The 25943-nt window shown below is 32.7% G+C and overlaps 3 protein-coding genes and 1 long non-coding RNA gene across 7 annotated transcripts; 3 read left to right on the top strand and 1 right to left on the bottom strand.

The window, feature by feature from the left end:
* Positions 1-537: 537 nt before the first annotated feature.
* Positions 538-2959, top strand: LOC128283810 (uncharacterized). The gene is made up of 2 exons (XR_008274219.1): positions 538-606; positions 2793-2959. It is a non-coding gene; the product is annotated as an uncharacterized LOC128283810 (long non-coding RNA).
* Positions 2960-4723: 1764 nt separating this feature from the next.
* Positions 4724-11345, top strand: LOC108466912 (uncharacterized). Of its 2 annotated transcripts, XM_017767280.2 has the most exons (8): positions 4724-4978; positions 6722-6972; positions 7112-9398; positions 9565-9613; positions 9704-9951; positions 10052-10150; positions 10828-11041; positions 11183-11345. In XM_017767280.2, exons 2-8 carry the CDS (start codon positions 6780-6782, stop codon positions 11240-11242), a joined length of 3150 nt encoding a protein of 1049 aa, XP_017622769.1. In that variant the 5' UTR covers positions 4724-4978; positions 6722-6779; the 3' UTR covers positions 11243-11345. The 2 variants fall into 2 exon arrangements, with proteins under 2 accessions (XP_017622769.1, XP_052878003.1); XM_053022043.1 differs by lacking the exon at positions 4724-4978 and having other exon boundaries at positions 6732-6860.
* Positions 11346-11739: 394 nt separating this feature from the next.
* LOC108466915 (uncharacterized) lies at positions 11740-16875 on the bottom strand. Its single transcript, XM_017767285.2, has 8 exons — positions 16570-16875; positions 16393-16477; positions 15891-15932; positions 15167-15335; positions 14387-14439; positions 13677-13898; positions 12461-12507; positions 11740-12150 (listed from the first exon to the last, which is right to left on the bottom strand). Exons 1-8 carry the CDS (start codon positions 16782-16784, stop codon positions 12096-12098), a joined length of 888 nt encoding a protein of 295 aa, XP_017622774.1. The 5' UTR covers positions 16785-16875; the 3' UTR covers positions 11740-12095.
* A 2630-nt stretch (positions 16876-19505) lies between these two features.
* Positions 19506-23524, top strand: LOC108466913 (uncharacterized). 3 transcript variants are annotated; one of them, XM_017767282.2, is made up of 3 exons: positions 19506-19745; positions 21205-21349; positions 21779-23524. In XM_017767282.2, the coding sequence occupies exons 1-3, from the start codon at positions 19608-19610 to the stop codon at positions 23173-23175; spliced, it is 1680 nt and encodes a 559-aa protein (XP_017622771.1). In that variant the 5' UTR covers positions 19506-19607; the 3' UTR covers positions 23176-23524. The 3 variants fall into 3 exon arrangements, with proteins under 3 accessions (XP_017622771.1, XP_052878004.1, XP_017622772.1); XM_053022044.1 differs by having other exon boundaries at positions 19618-19810; XM_017767283.2 differs by having other exon boundaries at positions 19618-20365.
* Positions 23525-25943: the final 2419 nt, after the last annotated feature.

Raw genomic sequence — 25943 nt, 5'->3', positions numbered from 1 at the left:
TCGGAACAGTGGTTTCGGGGCCACCAAATCCAAACTAGTAGGTTGGTAAATATTATATTTAATATTTACGAGTTAATTGTGATTTTAAAAATATTTTTGATATTGTGATTTTTGTTTTATAAGCGATTTATTAAGTTCAAGTGGTATGACCCTAAGGTCAAGTGGGTTTAGAAAATGAGGTATCGGGATCTTGTTTCTATAAACTGAGTCGTAAATATTTTTATAAATATTTACCTAGTAAGATGGTATTAAAGTTTCGTTGAAAAATTTTATCGTTTCGATAGTTAATTAAACAAAAAGGACTAAATTGTGTAAAGTGTAAAAGTTGTGTTCTATAACCTAAAGGTATTAAATAGATATAGAACTTAAAAGTAGAAGTCCTTATTTGGTAATTAGCCCATTAAAGAGATGGTGGGATATGATGGCTTGGCATTTGGTGTAATAAATAAAGTGTATAAAGGTTAATATTGTAAATTGGTTAAAAATAATAATAAAATGAATATAATAAAAGAATCACGGTGTCATCTTTTTCATTCTCTTTTTACCAGCCGAATATGAAGGCTTGAGAAGCCATCGAAGAAGCTTCCAACTTTCAGCTAATGCATGGTAGGCATTTCTAGTCCCGTTTTTTAATTATTTTTATATTTTCGGGATCGTTGTTGCTTAATCTATCTAATGAGGGGACTATTTTGCAAAACCATTGAATAGTTTAATATTTTCCATTGATGAGTATAATAGGGCTTTGAAGTTTAATGGAAGAATATGAGTCCTTGTTGATAGTTAAACACTTTTTGTTAAGTGATTTTTTGTGAAATTGACAATTAAGGGCTAAATTGATAAATGTGAAAACTTTGTGGTTAAAATGTCAAATAAATGAAATGTGTGGGCTGCTAGAGACACTAGTGATATTCATCTATAGTAGAATTTTACTCAATTTCATGAATTTGCATTTTTATGATATAGGGACTAAATTGTAAAGAAGTTGAAATATTAGGGGCAAAACTATAATTTTGCCATAAAGTGAATTATGGACTGTTTTGATACCATGAACATTTTGCTAAGCTTAATTATGGTTAAAAATGGTTAATTTGCATGTTTTGAGCTCAGCGACTAAAATGAATAAAAGTAAAACTTTAGGGGTAATTTTGTAAAAAATGACAAAAATGACCAAATTGTATGAAATGAGGTGTTTTAATGTCTAAGTTAATATACTGAATGAAATTATTAATTTAGATCAAGATCGGGTGGAAAATTGAGAAAAATGAGAAAATTACCAAAATGCCCCTGAACTTTGGTATCTCTACAATTTAGCCAGGTAAGTTCGTATGCAATAAGCATTGTTAAATTGATGTTTCTAATGCTTTAATATTGTATAAATTGTATATACGTGAATATTTTAATGTCTGACGACATATCGACAAAATGTGGCACTTAGTGTGCGGGCAATCAAATATGGTACACGATAATACGAAATATTGAGAATGACACTTAGTGTGCGAGATATTGAGAATGACACTTAGTGTGCAAAATATCGAATGATTCAAAGGGAAATTATAAATTGTGATTGAATGATTAAATAGAGCAAAGTGAACAGGTATACATGCTATATTATATGAATTGTTTATGAGACGACTTTATAATGGTGATATTTGGGCTTTGAGCCTAGCAAGCTTTAAGTGGTGAATAATATTATCGGTTTAAAACCTAGCGTGCTAAATGCGGTGATTTGATAAAAGTCTAAGACTATGAGACCTTGTGTTAAATCGGCAATTGAATTTGTTCAATGCATTAAGTTGGCCAGGTATGTGATATATTCTTATGCATGTTAGATCGATTGGAATTGAATCATGAATGTGAAATGAGAAGCATAGGTGAAAATGCCTATGTCATATATGTGAGTAAGGGCAAAACCATCGTAAATTATCGATAAGGGTGGACTATGTGCGGAATCATCTTATAATTGCTAATTTGAACGGTTGTGTGCGAATCATTGAGCATGATGTATTGTATTGAGATTATGCTTGAGTGAAATTATAGATATGTGATGAAATTGATTGGTGATATACATGTTTAAATAATGTGAATGCAAAGAATGTGTGAAAGAGTAAATTTGTAATACATCTGCTTAGGACAGCAGCAGTAACGTGATTTTGGAAAATCATCATAAATTTTTGGAGTTGAGTTAGAAGCTGAATAAATTATGTAATTAAAGCTTAATAAGTCTAGTTTCTTATAAAAGAAACCGTGTAAGCAAAAGAATTGCTGATAATGAGATATTTGAAGTGGCGTGGGATAGAGTCAAATGACTTCGGGGTCCCCTGTTCTGTTTTTAGAAAATCATTATAATTTGTACAAAAATGATTATAATATAAAATTTACATGCTTAGACTCCTTAATGAGTCTAGTTTCAAATGAAATCAAATAGAACATATTTTGAATTCTGTACAATGAGAAATTTGATTCGTAGTGAAGAGTGGTCAGATTAGTCAAACAGTGAAATAGGGGAAACTTTAAGAAAAATCTGGTATTGATTGGCCAAACCTAAAATTCTAAAAATTTTATGGATGGAAGATATATGAGTCTGTTTTCAGGAAAAATTAACGGCAATTGATTTGGAGTTTTGTAGCTCCATTTATAAATAATTTAGTGACTATTGCTCAGGAAGACAATTTGTAGTGAATTTGTGATTATGTTGTAAACATTGATAAAACTTGTTAATGAGTTGCTTATTGTTTTCTTATGAACTTACTAAGCGTAAAGCTTACTCCCCTTTTCTTTCCCATATTCCCTAGGGTTGCCAGGTTAGCTCGGTTGGAGGCCGTCAAAGATATTATCACATTGTCAAGTCTACGCTATCGGCGTAAGTAAATCTTAGTGTTTCGAGTCTATGGCATGTATAGGGTTGTAAAGTTGAGTAAGTAAATGATACAAGACTAAGATATTGGTAAATATTTAATAATGCCTCATGAAAATTTTGGGCCTTGTAAGCCTGATTAAAGGATAATATACGTGTGTATGAAAAGTTTAAATCTGGTAGCACCTCGAACCCTGTTCCGGTGAGGGATACAGGCGAAGGGTGTTACATCCATAGCCCGCCACGCGACAACAAACAGAAGAAAACAAAAGAAATAGAGGATAAAAAACCACCAAAACTCAATCAAAGAAACACAACCCTGGCAACCACGGATAAAAACAAAGAGGCCCCAGTAACAGATCCCCGAAGAAGGTTAATATAAGAGAAAGCAATATCAAGAAACCATAAAAAAAAACATCTGTATTAAACCAAAGAAAAATCAATCGAAACAAGACTCGAAGAACCAAACAACTAACGCCACAAGCAAAAGCATCCACAACAAAACAGAAACTAGCACTAAGGAAAAAAACACACATACAGTCGAGAGAAGAAAAAAACAAATCATCAAAAAAACTACGAAAACAAAGAGGACATATAGTAAAACAAAGAAACGTTAAAAGTAAAGAGATGGCTAATAAAACCAAAATCAAAACGAGCAAATAGATTTCAAGAAAACTGTTGAAACCCCTCAGTTTCATACAAAGCACGTAAAATTAAAACTAAAGTAACTTTCTGGCCACAGTTGGGTTCATAAAACAGAGAGTAACTTGCCATTTCCCCCATGCAGTCCGTATGTAGACATAACAAGATACTGCAAGAAAATGAAAAAAGATAAAAAAAAAGGACAAGAAACACTGCCAGACCCTAGATGACTGCCCTTCAAGAGAAAACCCTTCACAGCGACGAATTAAACCCATAACTCCCCCTCAACTGCCATGAAATCAAAGATTAGAGGCAGATACACCTTTGCATTCAATTAAATGTGATTGCGAATTAAGCTAGGGAGGCTAATCGCTTTTTTTCCTAAAAGCATTTTATATTTATTAAAAATCTTATTACACGTGTATGCGTATAGAAATTACAAATTTAGAATACAATTATGTGTTTAAAGATAATATATAATAAATAATGAAATTTAAAATTGAAACAATTAATAATAACACGTTAAATATGTAAGTTACTAAAATTATATTAAATTATTTATCATAATGTTATCATCAATATTAAGTTAGTGTCGAGTTAATTTGTGATACAAACTTAATTAAATACATTATTAATACATATAATTAGTGAAAGTAATAGAGTGTACATAATAAAATAGAAATATTTAAAATATTAAAATAATTCTTTATTTGAGTGGTAAATAAAATGTTTTATTGATGTAATTGATGTAGTTTGAATTCTACTATATAGATATTTTCATTGAGTTTTTGAAGTGAAAAGATTAAAAAATCAAAATACTCTTTAATAATATTATAATTTCATTTTTATTATAATATCATTTTTTTATTATGAGAAGATATTTATTTTGACAATTTAATAATTGAGTTGATGATGAACTCAGTAAAACAGAAATAATAGTATAAAATAAAATTAAAAATAAAAAAACTAAGAAAAGGGAGGGAACGTGGGGAAGAGAGAGGAATGAAAAAGTAGGTCTACCTAAATGTTACACACCTACCTCGGTGCAGTAAAATAGATATGGAACTAATTATTAAAACAAAGGAGATGAAAAGTTTTATGCATATCAGACGGTCAAAAACATACTGAATGATGGGCGTCATATCACCGACTGATTCACCACGTGTCTGATTCTCCATGCAGGATCACCAAATTCCTTGTAAACCTCACTACAATTACTATTTTCCCATCTCCTCCATTTTTGTTCAACCCCATCTCTCTTTCAGCTTCGATACACCAAACCTTACCTTCGGATCCAAACCTCAATTTTCACTCTTCACACCTTACTGATCCTTGAAACTATGGCACTAATTTGATTCACTTTGTCTCCCCTGTCTCGGCTAAAAAAATCCATTTTCGTTTTCGAGCCCTAACTTTTTTTTTTTGACACTTTTTCAAGGATCAAGTTTTCAAGCTCAAGTTCAACGGCTTCACTACGTTACTGTAAGTCCACTTCTCTATATTTCTCTAGTAACTATAATGTCTTCGTTTGTTTAACTCATCTCGAGGCACTGAATCTCTGTTAGGGCTGTGGTATTCTAGGGCAAGGCAGTTATGTTATTTGTACTTTCGTTTAATAGGAGTGGCAATTGCTTCGATATTTTGTTGTATTGGTTACAGTTTTTAGATTTTTACGTAAATTTTGAGTTTTAATGTCTGTTTGGTTGCCTAGAAAATAGAGGATGCTGGGGAGTTTTTATTTTGAACAAATTGCATAGTTTAAATTGAACAAAAGTTACGATTGTCCGTTTCTTACCGCTAATTTGTTAGTGTTTATCTCATTAATAGTGGATATACGTTTCTATTCATATTTAGTAGTTGCTTTGGCTGCTTTTTGAATGCCCCTTTTCTTTTTATGGTTTTTGGAGTTAGTTGAGCTTTCAAAAAAAAAAAAAAAAGAGTTCGTTGAGCTTGCTATGATAGTCTTTGATGTTTTTGATGTTTGTTTGTTTCTGTTAATTGGTGGCTGCCTTTTCTTTTTATCTTGACTGATGCTCCCTTGGTTTTATTTCTAGCTTTACGTTGTCAGTTTCTTTCTTTATTTGGTTTGCCAGACTGCGGTTCTCATATGTACATCTTGATTTAGTGAACTCTGCCTGTAATCAACTTTGACCTATGTGAAGCTTGTTTTTCATGTTGGTCAACGAGGATGCCCCATAAATTGACTAGAAAACAAAGAAACATTGTGCCATTAGATTGCAATAGTGAAAAAATACTAAGCTTTAAATGTTAGATTGGAGGCGACAACTAGCAACTTAAGATGAATTCGGAGCAAACACTTTTTAGTAGATTTACTGTCAGAATGCTATGTGCTCTTGTCTAGGCTATTCAGGAATGTGCTTAACAACAGTTTATTTCCACTGTTGTCTTTTCTCATTCGGCTTCCTTGGCTGAGTTGAGATACCTTGTAATAAGCTCTGACAATGCAATAAAATGTGGGTTAGCGAATGTCTGAGTGGCAGTAAAATTATTTAAGAACTTTATACTTTTAGTAGTTAACTGGGGGACAATTTCAAGCTTCATAAGTTTATGTTGTATTTAAATTTATATTAATTGCAAAAGGAATGAAGGTTTTATACGACCGAGTTTGTGTGATTATTCACATTGGTAGCTGTTCTGTGGATTCTTGGTTCAGTGAGCTTCTTCTACCTGGATCATCCTTGCTCCATACAGGAAATACATTTTCGTCCCCTTTTGTCTTAGTAGTTTCATACAAGAAAATGGAAGACATTAATTATCTTTCTTCTTTTTGCAAAAAAAAGAAAGAAAAAGAAGAAGAAGAAGAAGAGGTTGTATGGTTTAAGAAATTTGAGAATTGTTTTATTGAATAAGTTGTATTTGTAGCGTATTAGTTATTGACTTTATGCCATGCTGCTATTTAATTTGTTTGCTGGATGCCTTTTTTTTGACATTTTTATACTCATCGCTACGCATTCCCTTCCAAAATGAAGAGAAGAGGTGAAATTGTTGCTTTAATCTTTTCTGCCATGAAGACACAATATGTTGGTTTTATTCATGCAGGATAAGGTTGAGTTTTGAAACGTGGCAAGTGGAGTGAATATTTCAAATGTACAGGAGCTTAGTTTCTAATTTCAATTTTATTAAATGAATGATTCCTATGATTATGTGTTCTGTAATGGAATTCCAAGCATCCGAAAACTTTATCTTAATTCTTATTTCTTGTAGGTGGTAATTTTCTTCTCTCAAAATTTTAGTTGCTGAATATTTTTGGCTTGGATTATCTATGCCTGGCAACGAAGTTGGAGACAGGATCCATAATTTCCTTGGCCAAGAGAGTTTGTCCCGTGGCCAACATCAATCGCAGGTAATTGATAGTACCTGGCCTGGCTTAAATAACAATCTGTGGGTTGGAAACCATAGACAAGCTGGTGGGCCTCTTGTTTCCAGTTTGAAGAATTTAAGCGTTCATCAGTTAGGTAATAATCGAGGCATATTGATTGTTTTAGTTTCTACTCTCTTCGGTACCACAACTATTGTACTGAGATCTTAGTCCACGGTTGTTCCATGTTTCTACTGTTCATTTGATATTATTATATTTTCCTTTGGCATTAACAGAGTCTGACAGAGGACATAGTGGCCAGTCTTCAAGCCTGCAGCACGAGCTGAACTTCACTCAATCAGATCTGAGGCCTGAAATTGCCAGAAGTCAATTGCAAAATCAAGCTTATGCACAAGGGCACGAGTCTTTCCAGGCAAGGCACAATGAACCAAATTTATTGGGAGTGGAAATGGCGCACAGAGGCTTATCACTTCTTGATTCACTAATAGGAAATGGCCCTAATTTTCATAAAAAAAATTCATTGAGGTTGGAATCTACTGGATCTCCCATAAATTATGATCTTATTGAGGGGCAACAACAATTTAGTGGGAAGCATCCTGGCTTGGTCCAACCTTTGTCGAGTCAGCAATCAGGGATGACTGACATGCAGTTGTTACAGCAACAAGCAATAATGCAAGAATTGCAGAAACACCAACTTCCAAAGCCACAGTTTCAGTTACCAGAAGCAAGGCAGTTGAGCTCTGCGAATCAGGTTTCCTCTGTTGTTAAACAGGTATCAGATAGCCTTTCTCCAGCTCTAATCAATGGCGTTCCTGTCCATGATGCTTCAAATTATTCCTGGCATCCTGAGCACATGACACCAAATGCAAATTTTCTGCAGCATGGTGCCTCTCCAGCAGTGCAGGTATCCTCTGGTATGTTTTCCCCTGAGCAAGGTCGCATGCGTTTGACGGGTTTGGTTCCTCAACAAGTTGATCAATCATTTTATGGGATTTCTACCAGTGGTGCAAGGGGAAATCCATATCAATATTCTTCTGTTCAAATGGATAAGCCTTTGATGCAGCAGGTGCCAGCCAGTGGTTATTCCTTTCTGGATAGTCAGTATGCTATGTTTTCAGATCAAGTGGGCTTGCAAGATGGAACTTCAGTTTCTAGACAGGGTGATCAGGATAATAATGTATTTGGGGCTGCTCAAGGTTTAAATAGCATATTTCATTCAGAAAACTTGCAGCAAATGGTTATCGAGCCAAAAAATGCAGTGATGCAGGAGTCTCCTTGGAGGCAAGAGCATTGCAGTCCTCCACAAACACCCCTGGAGAAGTCAGCAATTCAGGTCTCCTCTGTGCAGAGTGTGGCTACACTGGATCCAACTGAAGAAAAGATTTTGTTCGGTTCAGATGACAGTATGTGGGATATCTTGGGAAAGAGCACCAACCTAGGTTCAGGGTTGGATGGTACAGACTCTTTAGGGGGATTTCCTTCTGTGCAAAGTGGAAGTTGGAGTGCTCTTATGCAGTCTGCTCTAGCAGAAACATCCAGTAATGATACAAGGGTACAGGAACAATGGAGTGGTTCGGATATGCATTGTTGCGAACCTCTAAAAGGAAACTTGCCAGCATCAATTGTCAATGATGGCAGCAAACAGCAATCGGCTTGGGCTGATAACGACTTGCCTGATGCCTCGTTGCTGAAATCTAATCCTTTAAGTATGGACAATTCTGATGTCCCAGAGAATAATGCCAGCCAAAATCCTGCAAGCATGCAAAGAGACATCGAAGCTTCTGGCCATTCTGTAAGATCCAATAATGCTGAACATCAGAACCATTCATTGTTGCATCAAGTGCAGGCTGTTAGAAACATAGAGGTTGATCCAAGTAATAGGAGTATTAAAAGATTCAAGGGTCTACCTGCAGACTCTAGTTTGGATTCTCAGCAGGTAAGTTCCCCAGGTGCAGAACAATTATCTTATGGATCAAATAGTCTGATGAGAGATGGCCTGGTTAATAATCCTTTAGTTCCTTCTGGAGACTCTAAAATGCTAAGCTGTTTATCAAACATCGGAGATAATCATGAGACACAGTTATCTGCTAATACACTGGCATTTCTTCGGGATAATTCCCAGCATTTCTCCAATTCTAATAATTCAGCTGCTAACATCAGGGGTGAACACTCTCAGATCAGTCTCCAGATGGTTCTGTCCTGGTTTGATCAGTATGGGGCAATTAAAAATGGGAAAATGTTCCCCATACATGATGCCCAGAAAACTGCCTTGAATGGTACGGAAAAAGCATTCATTGGTGCTCGGTCTTCTGACAGTTTGCATGTTCATTCAAGTGAGCAGCTAAATGCTGCTGCTGATGCTAATCCACTAGATAAAGCCCAGCAAAGCTCAAAGTTTATGCCAGTAGCAACTGAGTATATCTCCCCTCACTCACAGCCACCTGATGTCACAAGTCAGAATTTGGTCACTGTGAGAGCAATGAAGCGCAAAATTATGACATTTGAGTTTTTACCGTGGCATAAAGAAGTGACACAGGGTTCTCAAAGGCCTCAAAACATCAGGTGAGTGGAGTAAATATGCCATTTCTTGCATTGCTTTTAATATTTTAGATTTCAATGATCCAAAGAGCTAAAATATTCCAAATGATAATTTGCAAAAATGCAAAAAACCAGTCTTTCTTCTCTTACTATTGTCACCTTTTTCATCTTTTCGAATTACCCATCACAGTGTGGCAGAAGTGGAATGGGCTCATGCAGCAAATCGATTGAATGAGAAGGTGCATTTAGTGTCAACTTTATTTGAATGTTTGTTATTCCTTCTTAAAACTCTGAAAGTTCTCAGCTTACAAACATGGTCTAAATTGCAGGTTGAGAATGAACCTGAAATGATTGAAGATTGGCCACCAGTGCCTGGATCAAAAAGAAGGCTTGTTTTGACAACACAGCTTTTGCAGCAACTAATTTGTGCTCCTCCAAGAGTAGTTCTTTCTGCAGATGCCAGCAAAAACTATGAGACTCTGGCCTATTTTGTTGCCAGATCAGTCTTAGGAGATGCATGCAGCACAGCATATATACCTGAAAGTGACACAGCTGTACCTCCTCACAGTGGAAGCATGTAAGTACATTTTTGGAATCCTTGACCCTGCTTTTTCTGGCTCTCATCTGGGGATCAATATTGTTAGTATACTATCTTACTATTTTCTTTTTCCTTTAAGCCTCCCTGAAAAGCTTAGGGAGCAGCGAAACCAATCCATCTTAAAGGCTGCAGAAGAGTTTATCGTCAGGGCGAAGATGTTGGAAAATGGTTTACAAAGGTAACTTTGCATTGATTTTTACCAATACCTTTATGCATGGTATCTCATTTAATATATGAATCTTGAAATTCAACGTTTAGATTCAGTTTGATTATTTTATTGTCTCGTGGGTGTGAAGGTGTCATATATCGGTTAGTTTATTGGCATGACTAACGAGTTTGATTTGGCTTTTAACTGGGCAAAACCAATCAGAAGGGTATACTTCTCAGATACCCATGGATAGTATAATAGTTTACCTGCACGAACTTACTAATCCTTTGGAGGATGCAAACTGCTATCAAGTTGCATTTTGGCATTTTATGTGAGCTTTGGGAAAAGGGTATTCTATTCCGGTGCATTGTTTAATATATTTTGAAGGAGATTTTTGCTTTGATTTGCTTCTTTATTATTATTACTTTTGCTCGCTTTTACGTACAAAGTAAATATGAAGGTTACAAATTGATTGCCTGAATTCAGTATATTACCAGATTCAGTCACGACTGGCCTTCTCATGTCTTATCAATTCAGATTTTGATATTGGTTGGATGATTTGCTTTATGTAAGAAGATTGATTTTGCTCGGGGGTAATTTTCTTGGATTATGTCATGTCTAATGTTGTCAAGTTTATGCTAGACTGCACCTGTAAGTTCTTGTTGCCAATGGTCTCCTCTTCTAATATTTGCTCTTTATTCAAGCAGTCTGGTCAACAGAGCCTCAATCTTGGACTTAAGACTGGAATGTCAGGATCAAGAGAAGGTTTCAGTCATCACTCGTTTTGCCAAGTTCCATAGCCGGGGGCAAGCAGAATGGATTGGAACATCATCATCCCCAAATTTTGTTGCGAAAGTTAACAGATTCCTTGGGCAAAGATACGTTCTTGCAGTACCAATGCCTAGGAATCTCCCTGATAGGGTACAGTGTCTTTCACTCTAATCATTAATTACTGATTTCCCCTTTTTGGGGGGTCAACTACCGTTATTATCCCACCTCCTGCTTCTATTCTATGCGCCAATTTCTTTTGCTCGTAATTGAAGCACACAAATGAAACTGTAGGATCAGAAGCATATAGGGATGTTCCCACATTGTAGGCCATTGATGCAAGTCAATCCCTAGGAAATTAGTCTTCTTGCTGATCATATGTATGATCATGCATGCATGTGTGTATGGTGTATCAAACGAGCTGGAATCAAAGAACAATCTTCTTCACCGAAAGAAATGCATGCCATCCCGCCTGCAAAACTGATCTTGCTGATATTATATGCGTGTGCAATGAGTTCAAGAGAACTATTGAATGATCCGAAATCCGTAACCTCAAATGAGCTTGGGATTTGATTCATATTTAAAAAACCAACCTTGTTTTACCATCATAACTCATTAGAGAAATTTAATATGTACTAAAGATCCGAAATTATCTGATCTGATCTGAACCAAAACCATTTATCTAGTACATAATTAAAGGGATCTTGTAGCTACTCCACTAATTTTTCGTGGTTAGAAACTTAACTTTAAGGCTCATAATTTCTAGGGGTTTAGCTTTTCTGATGTTGGAATACAGGATAATGATTTCAATAGTTTTAGACATAATTTGCATTACAGCTAAAGAACGAATATATCTGTCAAAGAGTAAATATACCTCATAGCACGTATTAGCAACCATGTTCCCTATTATATTCAAGATGTGCTTCTAACACATATATTTTAAAAACCTTACTTTAGAAGATTATACATGATACTTATGTATTACTATGACCCAAACACGAGTCAGAGATTGATGATTTAGGGAAAATGAATATGTTTTAGAAGCAGGGGCATGCCTGTGGCGAAACTATGAATATTATATCTCCATATTGATGTAGGTAAGTGTTGAACATGTACCACAGACGCAAAATGAAGTCTGGTGGCACTTGACAAACAATGTCCATGACGAATAATTCCTCCGGGGCCTATTATCTTCTTTAGATTCAATTTACGAGAGAGAAACATGAATTTCCTCGCCAACCACCGCAATTATTTCATCCACCCTGTAAGTAAAAAACAAAAAATAGATAAGCAGAACTTCTGAATCAATTCGCTACTCAATCTAACCACAACCTATCTTGTTCACAAGTTTAACGACAATCTATGCTGCTTGGACTTACGAGCAAGTGCTGGATAAGGGTATGAGTCCGTTCAACTTTATTTGACTTTTTCATGTATTTAGAATATCCTTAGAGGATCATTTTCCCCGTATGCGAATATGTGTTAAATACAGATGCTTAAAGTAGTGTGTTCAAGTGGAGAGTGTATGCAAGAATAACAATGGAAAATTTACTCTCAAATTCAATAATTTACCTATGAAAATCTATGTTCACCTCTGCAAGCCAGGTTGTAATATACACCTGCAAAAAGAACTATAACTATTAGCATCCATGGTAGCTTTAATACTTAATTATGGATGAGATTTAATAATCAACATTTAACCCTATACAAGAGCATTGAAATATGATCTTCCAATGACTCATAAAATGCATGAAAACTCTTCAAAGAAGTAAATATACATGTGTCCAGCGCTAACACTTGAACCTGAGTAACATGGGCATTGTGTGCTAGCCTTTAGTGCCTGTGAAAGTGAATTCAGATACTGCTACTTGATATTGGAATGTAGTTTCTCTACCACTATCCAATCATAACTAATACAAATGCAATTTAATTGATTCTATGGCAGAAGCACATATATGATCTAATCAGAGAACCCCCTTATTAAATCCCAAGTTCTGGATTAAGGATTTTGATCCATAATGTTATACAGATTAAGGAAATCTGTGTCCAGAACCTATGTTTTCAGTATTTCTAGACATAAGCATAGGGATGTCCCTCAAAATACAGGATTTAAAAAAAATGAATATATCTATGCGAGACGCATACCCATATCTGACACACCTGAATCCAAATAATATATATCTGTGTATGTAACATCTCAATGTTTTTGCAAATTCACTTGTGCATACCAAAAAAAGGGTAAGATCAGAAACTTCAAATTTGTTGTGTCATCATACAGTTAATTCATGCCTAGAAATGTAGACACCGATTCATTTTATAGTAGTGCCTTATAACTCTAGACTAGGATTTTAGAGTTGGATACGTGCATGTACCCAAGACGGGTATGTTCTTTTCCTTTTAATATTTTTTTTCATGTATTTTGGTGTTTTTGTCATAATATGTTGGACATGAATACTTCAAGCAAAATGAAGAGTCAGAACAACATAACCTCTAGCAACTGTTGAAAATTACAATGCCCCTAATTTGCTACGAGATGCAGAAGCAATTATGCCAAATGCAAAATCTACAACAAAGGAACATCGATAATTTAGCTAGGTTCATGAAGATAGACACTGATCTATTTGGGATGTTTCTGCTATGTTTCATTATGAACTGTGTTACTCAGACAGGAGTGAGTGTGGAAGGGGTATGGAGTATGTTCAATTAAATTCTTGAAAGGTCATATGCTATACACATGCCCCAAGTTACGTTGGACATGAGTACTTAAAACAATGAAGAGTAATAGCACCTGCAAGATTTCATGGTCTGGCTGGTGGTTGCCTCGTAAAGTTGGCATATCAGATTTTCGATCCTTCAATCGTGGACGGAGTGGTTCAAAAGTTTCGTCGGAATATAAGTTGCATGCTTTGAGATCACCAAATTCTCCAGGATAAAGCTCATCAGACCAGCAGAACTGATTGCCTTGTGAAACTTCACAACTAATGGACAGAAACTCCAATAGAAGCAATCGCTGCAAAAAATGAGGGAATGAGAGGAATAAAAGATAGAAACATTAATTACTCTGACTTTGAAAATGAGTGTCCAATATGAGTATCTGTTCAACCTAGGTATGTCAAATTATTTACTAAATTTTTCTTGTATTTGGAAGATCTTCAAAATATCAATTTTCGTGCTCATGCTTGAATATTTGGATATCGGTAGTAGGTACACTAAAGAAATTTTAGACTCAGAACAAGAAATAGAAACATATTCCATAAAACATATCAACTATGTTGCTTAACGCTTCATTTTTGTTGTTGTTGTACCGTGTCTAATACATATGTCCAACACATGGATATGAAATACGACTTCAAAGGATCCTCCAAATACATGAAAAAACTTTGAAAATATTTATCACACCCCTGCCAATGGCATACCCTAATCCAACACTCATAGCCGAGTCCGAGTAATATAATAGATCTGTTGTGTGGTACAACACTTAAAGAACATTCCATTTACCTTCAAACTTAGTTCCAACTTAAACATCTGAATGAGCTCTTCAGCTAATTTTTCTGGGGATCATTCAAAGAACATAATTAACCAAATGAAATGCATATAAACTCGTGCACATAATATCGCATAGTGTCTTAGATTATCAATTTAATCTGCAATTTCACTAACAAAATTCATTGTGTATGATTCTGAATGATTCTAGTAATATTGTATAAACAATTAGCTACAACAAATTTACAAATCTAAGATTGTTGGGGTCTATGTTATTCGGATGCTAGCATGAGTGATAGATGCAGAGATGAGTGCCATATATGGATTTGTATCCTTCCGATTATTATTATTTGGAGAGTCAAATCCCATTCTGATGTCTAAATGTGCTTCAGACACAAATTTCAAACATAGTTACTTTAGAAAAATGAAGAATCTAAGTAACATAGGTTGGGGTCTTTTGATTTCTTGATACCTTTTACCATTGTTTGAAAACTTGGTCTAAATTTGATTCAAGAATTAATTCCTAAAAATAATATGCAGAACCTTTTGCCGTGATAAGTAAAAAAAGATGAAAAAACGATGATCCAGTCTATGTTACTTAGACCTGGTTGTTAGTGTCAGCTATGGATATGTGTCCAACAAGTGAGTGTTCATACTTATTTTAAAGATTTTCATATCTTTAGAAGATCCTTGGAAGATCATGTATCTATTCACATTTCCGGATATGCATCAGATGTGGATATCATATACAAGTATTTTAAGAAAAATGAAAAAACAGAATAACGTAGGTCTTACCGAATGAAGATATCGACCAAAATCCAAAGACAGCAACCCCACCACAATCACCGGTGTCATTAACATCCTCGCTTGAGCTTGAAAAGTGGACAAGTGAACTACTATTGCCTCCTTTGAGATAACATCTCATGGATTGACTAGCATTCACCATGTTCACAACAACCCCCACCTGTGGAGAACTTACTAACATGAAAAACAAATATTTCAAATTAACTAATAGAGAACGACTATAAAGGCATTTCGATAGATAATCTAATAAAAGATCAATCAGTATGGTTGATTGAGAATTATAATTAATAAACCGACACAGTCAAGAAACCTTCAAAACCCAAACATCTAGCTAATGGAACTGATACAATAATGAAGTTCAAGTGCAGTTTAGCATAGATGCATATAACCATGCGTGTCTGATGGAGCCTATAGATATTATCATGATTCATCAAATCCAAGCCACCATAAGAGAGTTTAGACATACATATATTACTGTGAGATGCACTTGCAATGTCATAAGCTATATTACTAGATTTGGATGTAAGTGTTGGATATGGAAATGTATCCAAACCACGTATGTTCAATTTTTGTCAAGATTTTCTTGTCTTTGAAAAATCTTTTCAGGATCATACTTCTCTACCTATATCAGGATATACTTCGAATACATAAACTTTAAGAAAAATGAAACTTTGGAAGTTAATAACACCAATGATCATGAGTAAAAAGTACATACCATATCCTTGTAAGATGATAAAAGTTTGCTGCCATGAAACTCCTGAAAGAAATATTCATTTAGTACAATTATATATGAGAAAACATATTTTACGTGGAACTTAAAAGAGATTAACATCTTGCTTGCTCGAAATTCAACCTTTTTGTGAAAAAAATAAGCCTTGCAATTATACAATTTGATCTTTCTCTTAAAATTTCATCTATTTGTATTATTAAAAACTAACATGGCTGATAGAATACAGAAAACCTAGAAAGGGATAAATTTTAATAGAAAGATCAATTTACTTTTTGATCCAGTATATAAGGATTAATTTGCCCATCTTTTAAGTAGAGGGGTAAAATACAATCAGACTACTCTAGGGTACTTTTACAGCTAATATTCACAAGTACTTTCAAGGACATTTTCATTTTTCACTAAAAATGAAACATCCATTAACATAATTTAACTGAAAAAGGAAACGAAAGAGCGAAAGAATGAAACTCAGATGAAATGAATAGCATACTTGCTGTTTAAATAACTTAAAAGAAGCTTTTTTTCGAATATCTGGCATATCCTTTAGAGCTCCCAACTCCATCAAAGGCATGTATCTGAAATCAAAATGATGAATAAACTAATATTTAACAACAAAAAGAGATAGACAATCGATGATTTCGGAAAACAAAATATGGGTTTTATTCACTTTTGAGATAAATAGACGTTGACGAGTGAAGTGGCGTGAGTTCTAGCGGAAGAGGAAGAAGAAAGCCATTGTTGGCGGTAAGACGCTATTTTCGACCACTGGTTCCTCATGTTTCGTTGCGCAGCTGGTCTCCATAGCCTTTCCGAAGACGATGATAGTGGGAACGGGGAAGACCTTGAGCTTAAGCTTTGTGGTTTAGGCTCAGGAGTTCCCATCTTTACAGTCGAGGTTTCAGTTTCCGTGACGGTGCCGCCTTTGTTACAAAGTTGAGCCTCCTTATATCATTTGCTTATAATTTAGGCCCATGTTAATATAGATCGGTCTATTTGGACCCACCTTAACATCAATGGGCTGGGCCATACGTCTCGGTAACGGGTTTAATATGTGAATATAATATATTTGTCTTTAAAGATAGTACATGCATAGAGATCGTGGAAGATAAATATTAATATGAAAAAATAAAAATATGTAAATATGAAATTATAAATATATTTATTTTATGTCTAAACCTTACTTTAGTGTATATATATGATGTGAGTCATTTAATAAAACTTGACATATTTTTAAAAGTAATTGGAAATATTTAATAAATAAATATAATATAAATACTTTCTTTTTTTAATAGTAAATAATATTAACATTATTTTTTTAAAATAGCAAAGATACAATTAAAAGTAATATAGATTTTAACTATAAGACGTGGTGTAATAGTTGTTCACCCCATCTTTAATCACGAGGTTGATGGTTTAATCCAGATATAACATAATCTAATAGAAACTAAATGTATAATCGATATGAAACTAAAAAGCAAATTTCGATATAAAATTTTTAAAAATACTGTAATATATCTATAAAGTTATTTTTTAAATGCAAATATATCTGAAGTTATGTTATGTTAGGGAATGTTTTACATTTTAGTATAATAAAAGTTTAATAATGAATTGTTATAAATTATATTAACTTAATTAAAAGTGTTTTCTAATTTTAAATATAATTTATTTTAATTAAATTTTTAAAATAAAAATATTCTAAAACTATTTTAAATATTGAATATAATTAAATTTATCTTAAACTTAAAATATATTATATTTTAGATTTATTTTTATATTTAAAATTTTAATTAAATTTATCCTGTATAATTTAAATTTATTTGTCTAGTGTATGTTAAATTTATTTATGTTGTGTATTTAAAAAGTGAAGCTAAGGCAACACATTAATTTTTAAAAAAATATTAAATTCATTTTTTATATCAAAATATGGATAAATTTTTTAAAAAAATGCATCATTACTATATATCGAATATGATTATTGATCAAATGGCAAAATACGATATTATAATCTATTGGGCTTAATGTTTTTGAGAATTTCCGATTTTTATTCAAGAGATTTGGGAGTCTAAAAGTGATATCTTTAATCGGATTGTTTAATTTTATTGTATTCGCTTAATGCTAATATTTTCCTATTAAAAAATGCATCATTGAAAATTAAAATAAGATATAGATATATATATCTTATAACGTATTAATAACAAATACCTAGGAAAAAATTTCAACCGACTATTAATTATAAATGTATTTTTAAAATCAACCCGTTATTTAAAATAATATATCATTAAAAAATATTACAATGTATTTATCAAAATGTGAAAAAAAATTGTTTTTAAGTACATCATTAAAATTTTTTTAGTGTGACTTTATAATTTACGCTTTTTAAAAATTATCATTAAAGTAAAATTAATATGTATAAAGTCATTATTTATCATTAAATAAAATTTTAATTCAATAATATTCAATAATTATTTTTATTTAAAAATTATTTTCAGTACTTAATATTAGATGCATATTAATTTTTTAAATAAAAATAAAATTGTTTAAAAAATAAAATCTAATATTTATTATTCACAACACAATAATATAAATATGTCCGCATGTTATAAAAAGAGTATGCCAAGTGACAATTAAATAAGTTGTTCACATCAGCATAGAATTTAAAAATTTGTAGTATATAATATATTAGTTTACATACTCGTACAATGTACAAATTAAGCATACGATATATACACTAGACATAAATAAATTTACTATTTATAACATAAAAATATAAAATTGATATCATATACTTTTAAATTCTTTTAGAAATTATATTTTAATAGGTATATTTTATTTAAGATATGATATCAATGGAATTAATTAATATATGATAATTTCTAACAATTTATAATTTTAACTTGTATCCAATTAATCGAGAAGAAAAATAAGTTCAAAAGTAATTACAGACTAGTAAAAGTAATTTTTTATCTGTAGTTTTTAATTTACAGTACTTATTATTGAAATATTTCAATGACAAATTTTCATTTAAATCTAAAATTTTAAATTAGTAATGCTAAAATTATATTTTAACCTTTTAAAATAATAAATTTTAATTTAACCATTTAAAATTATAAAATATATGTTAAGTATATATTTTAATTTCACCCCTAAAAATTTTTAACTTCCTCCTCAAAATCATTTGAGAAAAATTTTAAATTTATTTGTTTGTTTTGCTAGATCTAGTTTTACTTGATTATATATTTTTAGATTTGTCAGTTCAGAAAATTAAAAATCTCACCGTTTCAAAGTTTAAATATTATTTAGATTCAATTAAGTATTTTGCAAAATTAAGTTAGGTCCCGTCACAAAAAAGGTGTTGTGAAAATACCGTAAATTATATTTTTACTAGATTTCTAATGGGATTTAGCTTTGTTGGATAAAATATATGATAGATGATTTTAGAGTGAATGCAACTGATAAGTAAATTTTAAGATTGACGAGTTCACTCTAATTTACATTGGGAATTGAATATAGAAGTGGTTTTGACAGTTGATATTTGTTGTTTAGTATCCAAAATAATAAAACATATAAAGGAAAGTCGAAAAAAATTGAAAGCGGGTAGGTGTCAACAAATTGCCAAAATTTCCCACCATTAGTTAGTCCCATAGATCATCCAATCAAATTTTGTTGGTTCGCCAACCGCTTATAAACCCCCTTTATTCAAACAAAATGTATACCATTAGCCAGCCTTTCTCAATATTTTTTTCTCTTTATTCGTGTGGCACTCCTCGTAATTATCACCCGATACGTGTCCTTTTTTCAGGCTTTTTCCATTTTCTGTTTACGAAAAAACAAAAGAAAACGAAGGTAAACCCTAAAATTTACCCCTCTTTTCGTTTTTAACGAAATCCCTAAATTCGATCTCGATACATGTAGTTTCTATTTCATTATGTTTATTCTAATCATGCTTAGATTTGATTCATTTTTCTATCGACCTTCCTCTTCTTCTTTTTTCGTTTCTTAGATCGTTTCTACGGTTTAGGGTTTCTTGTTCTTTTTAATAATTTATCGATCTGTAAAGTTCGATTTTGAGTTTCGCTATGTCTTTTTGTGGATCTGTATTTCAGTTTCTAATTTGAAATTATTTCTTTAAAAGAATCAATTTTTCAATGGTCATTTTATTTCTAGCATTCGATTCGTAAAAATGATTGTTTGATCTGTAGATCGTCTTTAGAATTAAATATGTTGGGAATAGGTTTCTTTTGTTCATGTGTCGGCGTCAATTTTGTAGATTTCTTTGCAATTTCAAGATCTAGGGTTAGGTTTTTCTGAAATTTGGGGCTTTTGGTTTTTTCGTTTAATTAACTTACGGGAAGGTCAATTTGCATCTAACATAGCAATCTTAATCCTTTTATTTCTTGTTAATTAAGACGTAATTTCCCAATTGTAACCGATCGATCATTTCAAGAAAGGCCCCTTTTCCTAAGGTATTAAAATAACTTTTTTATATTGGTTAATTTCAAATATAAGATTCCCACATGTAAATTTTAAATAATACAAAATTGTTAAAAGGATACCCCAAATTACCTATCTCACCTTTCTCTTAATAATAATAGTGACATAAATGTCTACACATATATATACACATGTATATATGCATATATAGATATGTGTGTGCATATGTATAATAGTTAAAGCAAAAAAACTTGTTTCATGAATTTATAATCTTAATGGTGTTATGTCATAGAAATTATAAAAGTAACATGGCTGTTAGTTTAGGCTTTTATGCTTCTCTTATGTTTTTGGATTGTTAGTATTGTTTGTGCATTTCTAACATGTTATTGTTCAATATCTAGTTCGGCTCTAGAATGTGTTGGTTGATTGTGACATTCTTTTACTATATCCAACTTTAATGAGTTTCGAGTCGTATAGTTTTGATGTGTAGATTATTATTAGGATATGACTTACAGTGAGCAGGGATATATCCAAGCGAAATTTGTTAGTGCTATGACATATCGGTAATTTCATCTTAGTACAATAATGATTGATTAGTCGTGTAAAGCTTGTTATAGTGAGCATGATCTGATGTTTTCCCCCGCTGTTCATCTATCTTTATAAACTGTGTTGTAATTTGACTTCTGTCAATGACTCTGTTTGGCCGGAAAAAGAAATTACTGGCTGTTGTTGTCGCTATTGTTTCAATTGTCATTGCCGTTGAATATCTGTTTTTGGTCATGGCTTCCTTGGTGCAAACATACAGTTGGCTTATTTTGTCAGTAATTCTTTTACTTTATTATTCTCTCATCACTTCAATGTTTTGGTACAGTACAACATGGTACATAAGCGGCCTTTTGCTGAGAAGGACGAGTTTGAGGTTTCATTCAAGCAACCAAGACAAGTGGAACATACTGATCCGCAGGTTTTATCTTCAGAACCTTTTTTTTCTGAAGCCCTGATTTCCGATGGTTCAGGTACATAACTTCTAGCCTGTAATAAACTACATTTGAGACACTGAGGCTGTGATTTGGGCATGTTAACTTGACATTCCTATTCCTGGTGATATCTATATTGTAACAGATTATGTAAACCCGATATTAAACAGACCATATTCATACTTAAATGAATTCTTTTTGGCTCCTAAATTCGATGGACTATTCAATCTTGTGTCACTGTTCTCTATGCTTTTTAATTATTCCCAGATGTTGATTTCGTGTGCCTGGATCGAATTCATTGTCTATTTACTCTCAAGTCAATTTCACGTGTCTTCTGGAAACAGTGATTGTATTTAAGTAACACCAAAGTAGTAAATGATTCAGTTGTAAATATGTCAAATTTATTCTCTCCTTTCTGTAATTCTTTTCAATTATTTCTTACGGCATTGTAATGTGTAATTGGCAAAGGTGAGGGCAGATTCACAAACATTAATATTAATAGCGATGAGAAGCATGCAAATGCCTTTGATACTGAACACCCTGGACATGCTGATGACTTTGAGATCAATGTTCGTGGCTGCATTGCCAACTCTTCCCAGGTCACCTGTAGTGCCAGTGAAGCGGTCTCCTGGCCAGAAGAACCACTTCACATCACTTCATTTGGAGAATGTTTTAACCCTGAACGCCCAATGAGGACAATATCTCATTTGGAAGATATATATTCTATACTTTTGCAATATCCTCCGAGGAAACCGGTTCTTGTTGGACCTAATTACCAAGTGGATATTCCAGAATGGGAAGATTCACTGGTTGCAAGAAACATTTGTTATGATACTGATGTATCTGAAACTGCTGCTGGTAGATATGAGAATGAACTGATGGGAACTTGTATCATTCCAATGCCGGCTTTGGAGTCTTCTGTGTCTTATGACGAAGTTGGACGTGGCAGAACTGATTGCAATTGTGAGGATAAGGATTCTGTCAGGTGTGTCAGACAGCACATATTGGAAGCGAGAGGAGAACTTAGAGAATCGCTTGGGCATGAGAGGTTTATCGAGCTTGGTTTCTGTGAGATGGGTGAAGTAGTGGCTGATAAATGGAGTGAAGAGGAGGAACAGCTATTCCACAAAGTTGTATTCTCTAATCCTGTATCCATGGGGAAGAATTTCTGGAAAGACCTTGCTTCGGTTTTCCCTTATCGAACCAAAATGGATATTGTCAGTTATTACTTCAATGTATTTATGCTGTGGAAGAGGTCAGTTCAGAACAGATGTGAATCAGTGAGTACCGATAGTGATAACGATGAGTGGCAGGGAACTGATGATTCTGACAACAATGAAGTTTTCTCAGACGAAGATGAAGACTCTGTTGTCGAATCTCCTGTATGTCAAGGAGATTTCCCTTGTCATCAGAATCAGGAAAGCAGATTGTGTGTTTGTGATGAGGATGCTGCTGATGAAACTTGTGATAATGACAGTATATATTTCGATAGTGCTGCAGACAATATCAAAGTTTCAGAAACGTATTCCAGTAAGCTGTTTAGCAACCAAGGTCCCATGGCTCAGCTTTATGAAAACAATCTCAAGGATGAGCAAGCAAAGCACGAGAAACTAGAGGTCCAAGATGATTCGTGCACATCTTCTGATACAGGGGCTGCATCACAAGAAACACCAGTGACTGCTGACAACGGTGATCAGCGGCAAGGTAACCCAAACAGGTTAAACAATGGTGGCAGCCATGGATATGTTTCAGAACCATGTGATACTAAAGTTTGGGATTCTGGATATACAACTTGCCAGAAAACCAAGATGGACTTCCTACCTACATGTAGTATGATTGAAGAAGTTTTTGGAGATGGGTCTTGAATTGAATCTTTATATTGGAGAGCACAATATATATACATATGTATGTATGTATGTATGTATAACTTTTGACCAGTTTTGTCTGAATTGTTTTGCTGTGATGGGTGGTATCAAAAGAGGCTACCATCAGAGATTTACCGTTGAGGTAAATCATAGGGGAATTCTCTCTTCTTTTGGATTAAATTCTCTTCAATAAATAGAATTCAATTTTTTTACTTTGTACATATAGACAATTTTAGAATAATGATAATCTTTGTCATAATTGTTGCAAGCGTAGAAATTATTTATTGCAATGTTGTAAAAATAACATTTGTATAAATCAATTCTAGATTCCAACATACCCTTTCGGTAACTCATGTATTATATAGTCTTTACTTTTTGCTTCCAAATAGAAATTGTCCAACAATGAAGTGAAAAATGAATAGTACAAAATATAGAGATAAAATTAAATCTCAAAATAAGAATTCTTAAAACATAAACACAGTGTGTAATGGGATATATTTCTAGAGTGAAAAAAGGATCTATTATATATTAAAGTCTTCACTTGTTGACACTGACAAAAAATTATCACCCTTGTCATTGACTAAATTAGCTCAACTTAAATCTTTCTCGTTGCTGTCAACAACCCTTTTATATCACAGTTTGTAACAATCTGCCTTGAAGTGAGCTAACTTCTTATAATAACATCTCTTGTCTCGCTTCCTTGAAACTACGAAAATCGAGACTTACCTTGCTATTCGAACCAAACTCATTGTTGAGTTTGTCTTTGATCAATAGATAACTTTTCACATCCTTGAATGATAGATTGTCTCTGCCATAAATAAGAGTCTCCCTAAAAGATTTGTACGAACGGGGTAAAGAGCATAATAATAGCATAACCTACTTTTCATCGTCAATCTGAACCTTAACGTTTTTTAAATCTTTTAAAAGAGTAATAAATTGACTAATGTGATCTCTAAGGTACTCACCTTCGTTCATGCGGAACGTGTACAACCGTTGTTTCAACACTAATCGATTAACTGCAGACTTGATCACGTAAAGGGTTTCTAACCTTTTCCATAAGGTGAATGTCGTTTTTTCCATCAAAACTTCCTGCAACACATTATTTATTAGACATAATTGAATCATGAATAAAGCTTTTTTATCTAACTTATTCCATTCTGATTTATCCATGTCTACAGACTTTTTCTCTGTAATGACCTTATCAAGATCAACCTAAATCAGAACTGTCATCATCCGAACTTAATAATATTAAACTTTGTTGTTGCCATTTCTGAACGAGTTGAGTATGAAAATCGAATTAGCTCTTGATACCAATTTATTGGGGATAAACCTGGTTTAAGCAATGAACAAGTAAAATAACGAAAAAATTGAAAAAATCAAATACAAATATTTTACGTGAAAAAATCTTTCTAAAGAGGATAAAAAAACTACAGGTAAAAATAATTTCACTAAAACAGGAAAAATGAAAAATATAAAAAATGAAGATAAAACTAAATTTCGAAACTCAAACTAAAAACTCTTAAAACGTAAACACAAAATTTTCTAAAAGCTTGTAAAGCTAATATGTGTAATGAATTACCAAGTTTAAATTTAAGTATGAAACTAAGACAAAATTTAATTAAAGAATAAAAACTAAAAATACGAGACATTAATACATATGCAATAAAATTTCTAATATATTAATTTTTTAAATGCATCCACATTATAACTCAGCTATACTTATATATGGAATAATAATCTTGCATATTTGAGTCGCATTCATAACTTTTAAACTGAATTATATTTACATAATAATTCTATTTATTTAACCTATTTTTATCGAATAAACCGTGTCTGTATTATGAAATATTATTGATTGGTGGCATATGTTTAATCACATGGAATATATATAATTGTGGTTGTTTTCTTTATTTCTACTATGTGATTACTTCATACTCTCTTTTCTTTTTATTATAAAGTGGAGCTACAAAATTTTTTAGGAGTTCGAATTAAATTATATATTTTATAATAGTAAAAATATAATTATCATTTTAATAATTCATATTTTTATAATTTTTAAAAATTAAATTAAATTTTATCATCTTTTAAAAGTCAAAATATAATTTAAAATTTTATAAATTATAAAAATTAAATAAAAATTTATTTTAAAGATTCGAGCCCAACCCTACCAACCTTCTTAACTTCGTGATTGATTATACCCCATTTAATGAGTAATTTTTCTACTATCTTTTAAACGATTCTAAACACGTTTATTTTATTATTATTCAAAACAATATTAAAAGTTTTAAAACAAGCGTATATACATGTTAAATTCAGTATGAGACCAGTTTGAATTCATTAAAGCTACGTGCAAGTTTATTTTATTATTTAAGAAATATATAAATATGATTATATTATTAAAATTTTATATCAGTCAGTTGAACTCGAGTTACACAAAACCTACCAGGCAAGGATGGTAGCACAAACATTTAACATGTCTTAAATATATATCGATGCTAATATAATACTTATAGAGGGACCAATATCAGAAAATATAAACATAAGGATGACTTATATAGGGAGCTCGATTGCTCAATACCTCTAATTTAAACTCTGATTATTGACGCGTCAAATAAAAATCATTAACCACTTTATGATTTTATTTAAAAAAATTTATTAGCCAAATTCGAGTTAAGAGGTCAAGAAATCTGAGTCATGGCCCAGGTAGGCCCATGAAAAAGAAAAAATAAGGCAATAATGGGCTTTCTTCTTCTAATATAAAACCCTTT

Source organism: Gossypium arboreum, chromosome 11, assembly GCF_025698485.1.
Source record: "Gossypium arboreum isolate Shixiya-1 chromosome 11, ASM2569848v2, whole genome shotgun sequence".
NCBI classification, from domain to species: Eukaryota; Viridiplantae; Streptophyta; class Magnoliopsida; order Malvales; family Malvaceae; genus Gossypium; species Gossypium arboreum.
This window is presented reverse-complemented; position numbering and strand designations above follow the sequence as displayed.

Excerpts from the sequence above, each read along its gene's own strand:
- LOC108466912 (XM_017767280.2), top strand. The coding sequence starts at position 6,780 with ATGCCTGGCAACGAAGTTGGAGACAGGATCCATAATTTCCTTGGCCAA. Across the intron at positions 6,973-7,111 it reads TTTAAGCGTTCATCAGTTAG|AGTCTGACAGAGGACATAGT; the intron begins GTAATAATCGAG and ends TGGCATTAACAG. Across the intron at positions 9,952-10,051 it reads CCTCCTCACAGTGGAAGCAT|CCTCCCTGAAAAGCTTAGGG; the intron begins GTAAGTACATTT and ends TTTTCCTTTAAG.
- LOC108466915 (XM_017767285.2), bottom strand. The coding sequence starts at position 16,784 with ATGGGAACTCCTGAGCCTAAACCACAAAGCTTAAGCTCAAGGTCTTCC. Across the intron at positions 14,440-15,166 it reads TTGGTCGATATCTTCATTCG|AAAAATTAGCTGAAGAGCTC; the intron begins GTAAGACCTACG and ends AATGATCCCCAG. Across the intron at positions 12,508-13,676 it reads CAGACCATGAAATCTTGCAG|GTGTATATTACAACCTGGCT; the intron begins GTGCTATTACTC and ends TTCTTTTTGCAG.
- LOC108466913 (XM_017767282.2), top strand. The coding sequence starts at position 19,608 with ATGTATACCATTAGCCAGCCTTTCTCAATATTTTTTTCTCTTTATTCG. Across the intron at positions 19,746-21,204 it reads AAAAACAAAAGAAAACGAAG|TACAACATGGTACATAAGCG; the intron begins GTAAACCCTAAA and ends GTTTTGGTACAG. Across the intron at positions 21,350-21,778 it reads CCTGATTTCCGATGGTTCAG|GTGAGGGCAGATTCACAAAC; the intron begins GTACATAACTTC and ends TAATTGGCAAAG.